Source organism: Pipistrellus hanaki, assembly GCF_964339955.1.
Source record: "Pipistrellus hanaki genome assembly, chromosome: 18".
In the NCBI taxonomy this organism is placed as follows: Eukaryota; Metazoa; Chordata; class Mammalia; order Chiroptera; family Vespertilionidae; genus Pipistrellus; species Pipistrellus hanaki.
Genome location: NC_140520.1, coordinates 39,168,599 through 39,175,482, shown reverse-complemented (window position 1 = coordinate 39,175,482; position 6,884 = coordinate 39,168,599). Strand labels below are relative to the sequence as shown.

At 60.9% G+C, this 6,884-nt stretch overlaps 1 protein-coding gene across 1 annotated transcript; it reads left to right on the top strand.

Annotated features, from left to right (window-relative positions):
* The first annotated feature begins 1,316 nt into the window (after positions 1 to 1,316).
* On the top strand, positions 1,317 to 6,489 carry RGS4 (regulator of G protein signaling 4). The gene is made up of 5 exons (XM_084865780.1): positions 1,317 to 1,459; positions 4,198 to 4,302; positions 4,565 to 4,626; positions 5,011 to 5,177; positions 5,429 to 6,489. The coding sequence occupies exons 1-5, from the start codon at positions 1,416 to 1,418 to the stop codon at positions 5,666 to 5,668; spliced, it is 618 nt and encodes a 205-aa protein (XP_084721906.1). The 5' UTR covers positions 1,317 to 1,415; the 3' UTR covers positions 5,669 to 6,489.
* The last annotated feature ends 395 nt before the right edge of the window (positions 6,490 to 6,884 follow it).

The window sequence follows — 6,884 nt, the reverse complement described above, 5'->3', positions numbered from 1 at the left end:
GCTCCGCTTTGTTTTGTTAATCCTCCCCTGAGGAAATTTTCCCACTGGTTTTAGGGAGAGAAGAGGAGAGAGGAAAGACAGAGAGAAACATCGATGTGAGAGAAACACATGGATTGGTTGCCTCTTGCACAAGCCCCGACTAGGACCCTTGACCGGAATCTAACCCGGGACCTTCTGGCCCGCAGGCCGATGCTCTGTCCCCTGTGCCAAACCGGCCAGGGCTGTCTCTACTTCTTACTGGCAAAGCAAGCACAGCTCATGTGTCCTGTGCCCAGGAGCCTGTCTGCTTTAGAAAGCTGCCGGGGCCGACACAGGAATGAACGTGTGTTCCCCTCACAGCTCTCGGCGTGGGGCAGACCTGGCACCGGGCTGCGACTGGGGACCAGCAGTCCATCCTGCTGTAGACTGCCCAGACCGCCAGGCGCTCAGAAGAACCTGGGTCAAGTCGCCTGTGCTCACTCTGAAGACTGTGCTGTGCGAGGAAACACACACTTTTCTCTCTTCGTCTTTCTCTCCCAATATTTTGAAATTCGGTTTGGAGACAGAATGCATATACATTAGGATCTAAGCTATTTATATTTGCTAATTCAGCACCACCCCCCCACCCCCCAACCCCCCACCCCCTCCCACACACACACACACCTGGCTGCTGTGTGGCAACTCTTTGCTGGAGGCAGACAGATTGTCACTACTGGGCTGAATTCTGTTCTGAGCGAGAGTTCTAAAAGAGTATCCACAGCCAGGCGAAACAGCTGGGGTGGCCTGTCCTCCGGGCCCGCCTGCAGCTGCCCTCCCAGTCCTGGCTGGCCAGGGCCACCCTCCAGCCACCTCTGCAGACCCCAGCCTGGAAACAGGAGGGTGAGGGTTGGGACCATGCGGTCTGTTACTTCTAATCCAAAAAAATGGAAGGTGAGTCAACCCCAGCTAAACCCCAGTCCTGCTGGGACTCTCCTTGTGGGGGGCAACTGCCCTTGGCATTGTTGGAACAGAAAACGAGGGCACCCCACGGTCTGCAGCAACACGAGGTGCCCTTTTCCCTTTTCTAGAAATTCAGAGCCTCTGGCGTGGGTAGAGGCATGGAGGAACTGTTTTCTGTGTATCTGCTGTGCAGGAGGCTTTCCAGTGGGTTCGCCCTGCACGGTGGAAGCTGTGTACCGCCTCCTAATCTCCTAATCTCCTCGGAAACTGCAGAGGCCCAAGTGGGGGTGTCACAGCAACGCTGATTGGCTGCAGCGGCTTTGTTACAGCGCTGATGATTGGCTGCCTGGCGGTGGCTGGGCTTTAAATGAGACCCGCAGGCTGCGGATCCTGAAAGCATCTTCAGGACCAACAAGGCAACAGTCAGCTCTCAGGCATCCAGCCCCTCCTGCCCTCCCGTCTCCTTCCTACCTGCGAACCCCAGCCCCGCAGCGAAGATGTGCAAAGGGCTGGCAGGGCTGCCCGCTTCCTGTTTGAGGAGGTAAGACGACCACCAGCCCACCCTGTCATACGTGCTGTTACCCAGCCTGCTGAGGACCATGCTCTGGGATTAGGATCCCTGTGGTCAGTGGGACATCGCGCCCCGCTTTCCTCCAAGACCAGCTAGAAACAGTGACTGAAGAAGTGTGTGCGCCCTGGTTTGGGCACCTCGGTGTTGCTGAGCTCAGCCTTGGTTCTGAGGACTGAACCTCCGGCCAGGTCAGCTGGCGGTCAGCAGGGAGGTGGGGTCCGCTTATCTCAATCGTGAGGGTGCTGAGGAGCGCCCTGGGGCTCGCAGACTCAGGGCCGGGGCTGGGGCTCGCAGAGGGCAGACACTCTGGGTCTCCTCTGGGGGAAGGTGGCCCCTCCTGAGATGCACTGTGCAGTGTGGGCTGAGGCTCCGCACCGCCGTGTCCCATAAGCTAATGACGGTGACCTGCCCGCTCCAGACGCCCGGGAGTGCGGTGGTCACACGCCTTGGTCATTGCAGGGCTCGGTGGAAGGTCTCACCCCACAAACATGGTCTTATCAGGTAGTGTGTCTTTAAGATGTAAGGAAATGTTTCCAGAGGATGCTTCTAGACTAGCCAGCTGAAGGACAGTGAACCCGTGTTACAGGAGCTAACTCACCGTGAAGGGCAGGAAGCCGTCTGCAGACAAAGCATCCTCTTCTCCTCTCCCTGCAAACGCCAACACCTTAAGTTCAAGTTGGAAATCTCCCAGAAGCACCGTGTCTGTGCATCCCAGGCGCGGCCTTCCGGGGCTCGGCCACCCAGGGGGAAGGAGTGCCTGCTCCTGCTCCTGCTCCTGGGGTTTGACAAGAGCAGGAGGCTCTGGCAGAGAGTGAGATAGTGACCCCCCCCCCCCCCCCATGTCTGACCCCAGGGGAGCAAGACTCCAGGCTTCACCAGTTCACGGAAAATTGTACAAAGCGCTGGGTGGGAGGCGGTATGCTCACCGAGGAAAGACTGCTGAGCTCTGCCCCCAGAGCAGTGGCGGGGGGGTGGGGTGGGGGTGGGCAGCGGTGGTGGTAAACCCCCATCAGAGGGTGAGCTGCTGGTCTGTCTTCTCCGGGAGCCACAGACCAGCTAGTTCAGCCCTTCATCCCAGCTCTGTGCCTGGGCTCAAGGTCACATTGATGTGTGTGTGTGTGTGTGTGTGTGTGTGGGCAGAACAAATGCAGGTGTCCTGGCTCCAGCGAGCCACGGAGTCCTCATGGCTTTTATCCTGGTGGTGGCATGTGTTGTAGGTAAGGCGCGGCCACTCCTGCCTGAGGGGGCTGTGTGGTGATCGGTGCCTGGCAGAGCTCAGCAGGCCGTTCTGGCGAATGCCGTCCACTTGTCCAGAGGGTCCCCTTAGCCTCAGTCCCACAGCCTCCTTGACGACCTCTTCTGTCATTGCGGAGGAGCCTGCGCCGCGACCGGGGGAGGCAGAGAGGGAGCAGTCCTGCAGGGAGAGAGGACACCGCTTAGGGCAGCCCCGGACCACCTGGGGAAACGCACCTGGACACCCACTGATGGCACGGCCGTGACATGCTGCTCCTCATCCCACGGCCGTGCTTTCCGCCCTCTGATAGGAACGTCCAGCCACGCACTTCTTTCCAAATGACACTTCTCTTATAGAGCGATTGCTGGGCTTTTATAAAAAGGAGACCAAGCGAAGGACTAATCATATAACAAAAGCCTAAGCCACCATTACAGCGGAATGACCAGAGCGACCAGTTGCTCTGATGTGCACTGACCATCAGGGGACAGATGCTCAACGCAGGAGCTGCCCCCTGGTGGTCAGTGCGCTCCCACAGGGGGAGCGCCGCTCAGTCAGAAGCCGGGCTCAGGGCTGGCGAGCACAGCAGCGGTGGCGGGAGCTCTCCCACCTCCATGGCAGCGCTGAGGAGAGAGAGCTGAGCAGTAGGGGCAGTGAGCAGGCAGGGGGGTAAGGAGCGAGGGGTCCTGGATCGTGAGAGTGATGCCTGCCTGTTGGCGTAGGCAGGCCTAAGGTGGCAGGTGGCCATCCCCCAAGGGGTTCCGGACTATGAGAGGGCACAGGCCAGTCTGAGGAACCCCCTCCTCCCCCAGTGCATGAGTTTCGTGCACCGAGCTTCTAGTTAAAGAGTAAGAAGGTTGAGCTGGAAGGTCTGTCTCTGAGTCCCGTTCCTGTTGCTTCTCCGGGTTCTTTTGAAGCCCCCAGTGCCCTTAGGGAGTGAAGTGCCTGCTGTGTAGAGAGTGCACAGGGAAGCAGTGCAGCTGAGGGGCTGGGGCTCCCTGTCCAGCCCTCTGCCAACCGCACACCTGGCACAGGCGCAGGCGCAGGCACAGGCGCAGGCGCAGGGTGCGGCCCACCTCCCTGGGCTGGAATCACAGGCCACCTTCCCCAGGTGCCTGAGTCCTGGGGCCAGCAGCCAGCGGTGGCAACAGCAACTGCTGTCCAGAAGGTGGCGCCACAGGAAGGGGCCCTAACAGCCCCTGCAGCTCCCCAGTTCCTGCATCTCCAAGATGAGCCCCTTCTCAATGGGCCTCTGTGGAAGCCACACCTTGTGCTGCTGGTGGAAAGGCTGCCGGTGGCGGAGGGGCGGCCTCCCAGAACCCAGAAAGGAAGGGCTGCTACTTGGGCTCTCACTGGGCCCCAGGCAGGTAGGGCTCCTTGTCCTGGGAATTCGCACACCTCCAGCTCCGCTTCCTAAGTGCAGCCAGGTGCCTTCTAAAGGAGCCCAGGCCCGCTAACACGCCCCGCTTCTGTGCAGCGCCAAAGGCATGAAGCACCGGCTGGGGGCGCTGCTGCAGAAGTCGGACTCCTGTGAGCACGGCTCCTCCCACAGCAGGAAGGACAAGCTGGTGGTCTGTCCCAGGTAAGAGAGGTGGGGAGGGCCGCTGGGGGCAGGAGGGCCGCGGTGGGTGGAGGGGGGGGGGGAGTTGCCTGCGGACAGGGTGTGGTAGAGCTTGGGAAGCCACGGCCCCAGTTAAGTAAGAATGTGTGTGTGTGTGTGTGTGGGGGGGGGGGTGCTCTCACCAACACCAGGCCGGCTTGGGCGAGAGGGAAATACCTGCGCTGTGTTTAGGCCTTCGTTTCCTCCGGGTTTGAATGGTGGCATTGAAACTCTTCTTCTCCAGGGTGAGCCAAGAGGAAGTCAAAAAGTGGGCTGAGTCGCTGGAAAACCTGATCAGCCATGAATGTGAGTCTGACTCCCTCTGGGTTGGGGTCACGGCGCCCTGCATACACGCATCTCACACAACACAGGACAGCCTCAGGCTTGTTAGGCATGTGACCCCGAGCTCGGTCACCTGCAGTGGGTGGTTCATGCAGAAACCATGGGGAAAGCGTAGAGGAAAAAACTCCAAATACTAAGATTTCTTGCAGAATCCACTTCAGTTTCTCTTTCCCAAACCCCCGAAGCAGGGTGTGCAGCTGGGACTCAATGGAAACAAGCAGATTAGGGTTACCTGGCCCCAAGTGACCCCACAAAGGCGGGGTAGGGGGGTGGCTCAGACCCTGCCCTGTTCCCTCCGGCGCCTGGGCTTCGTCACCCGCGGGTGACAGCTCGCTCTCTCGGTCGCAGGTGGGCTGGCGGCGTTCCGGGCGTTCCTGCAGTCGGAGCACAGCGAGGAGAACCTGGAGTTCTGGCTGCGCTGCGAGGAGTACAAGCTCACCCTCCCACCCTCGCAGCTGCGCCCCAAGGCCCTGGAGGTCTACGCGGAGTTCATCTCGGCCCAGGCGGCCCAGGAGGTGGGTGCGCAGCCGTCTGGTGGCGGCAGTTCCCTGGGGTGGCATTCAGCGTCGGCCCTGCAGGCCAGAGTCCCAAAAGGAGGAGCCATGTACCCACTTGCTATCAGCTTGGCATCCCTCTTGGGCCGGCTGAGCAAGGCCTTTGTCCCAAGGCAGCGCGTGTCCAGACAGACCTCCCAGCAGGCGGGAGAGAGCAGGCCCAGGTCTGCCCCGGCCTCCAGGCGCCGTGCTCACTGCCCGCCCCCCCTCAGGTCAACCTGGACTCGGGCACCAGGGAGCAGACCCGCCGGAACCTGCTGGCGCCCACCGCCAGCTGCTTTGACGACGCCCAGAGGAAGATCTTCCACCTGATGGAGAAGGACTCCTACCGCCGCTTCCTCAAGTCCCGCTTCTACCTGGAGCTGGCCGACTCTTCTGGCCGCGGGTCCGAGAAGCAGAAAGGGGCCAAGCGCCCGGCGGACTGCCCCACACTGGCCCCCCGCTGCGCCTAACCCTCGCCCGGGGGCTGCTGGCTGGACTGCTCGGGGCCCACCCCGGGCCGGGGCCCACACTGCCCCGTGCGCGCACTACATGTAGTCTGTCCCACACATCAGAAAGCCTCCCTCGCTGCCCGTGTTCCCCCGGGGTCGTTCTCCGCTCAGCGGTTTGGCCCCAGGGTGGCGGGCGGGTGGGCGGGTCCACGTCCTGTGACATCCATGGGCTCCTGGGACTCTGAGACGGGACCTCCTCCATAGCTAGGCATTTAGATGAGGTTCATCTATTGTGTGTATACGTGTGTGTGCATGTATGTACACACATGTGCACTTGTGTGCGCTTGCACAGATACACATGTCCCTGTAGGATGGACGGAGGGGCCAGGCGCTCAACACTAGTGTGAGGCGCTACACGCCTCAGCTCTAAGCCGCCTGGGACGGCCACATGCTAAAAGGGAACTCGTTTCCATAAACCGGGAAGCCCGGCAGCTCCAGAGCCGCACCTGCTCACGGCGCTGTGCGGGGCGGCGGTCCCAGGCGCCGGAGCGGGTGAGGACAGGACGGAGGGGTTGTCGTGACCGGAACTGCTGCTGACCCTCTCCGAGGCAGGAGCGATGTAAAGGCGCTGTTTATGAGGATGTTTTGTACGAGCTTTCGCTGCTCGGCGTCATTCACGGAGGGGGGCCCCTGAGAGGTCCTGAGCGGGAAGCCTGTCCTCATCCTCCCGGTGCCCCTCCCACCGTCACACGCGTGAGCACGTGGCTGTGAAGCCAGGGGCTCCACGTGGAGCGCCGGCTGGTGCCCACGACTCCGGTGTATTAAAGCCGGCTCTCCGAGGACCTCCTTTCTCTGCAGTTTCTCTTGTGTCCTGGGTCCCCATCACGTCCCCACATTGCTCACACATGAGGGCTCTCCAGGCCCCAGGGTGTGACGTGGACTGGGCAGCGGTCAGTGGTGCCTGATTCGCGGAAAGCTCCTCCCAGCAGGTGTGCGGCCTCAAGAGAGAAGGCGACATCGAAGTGTCATTTCCCAGCGTGCTTTGCACCTGGTGTGGTTTGACTGCTGGTTTAGGCCCGGATTGGAGAGGGTGCAGGCTGGGCTGAGGGCCCTCCCCTGCACAAATTTCGTGTACTGGGCCTCTAGTATTGTAATGAGTATGGATGGTGCCAGGTGGGCACTGGAAATATCCCCAGGGTGACCACTCTGTAAAGAATATGATTGTCTAACTACAGGG

Bases quoted from the DNA above. Each gene is read 5' to 3' on its own strand.
- RGS4 (XM_084865780.1), top strand. From the start codon at position 1,416: ATGTGCAAAGGGCTGGCAGGGCTGCCCGCTTCCTGTTTGAGGAG. The intron at 1,460-4,197 runs GTAAGACGACCA...GCTTCTGTGCAG, and splicing joins CCCGCTTCCTGTTTGAGGAG to CGCCAAAGGCATGAAGCACC. The intron at 4,627-5,010 runs GTGAGTCTGACT...TCTCGGTCGCAG, and splicing joins AAACCTGATCAGCCATGAAT to GTGGGCTGGCGGCGTTCCGG.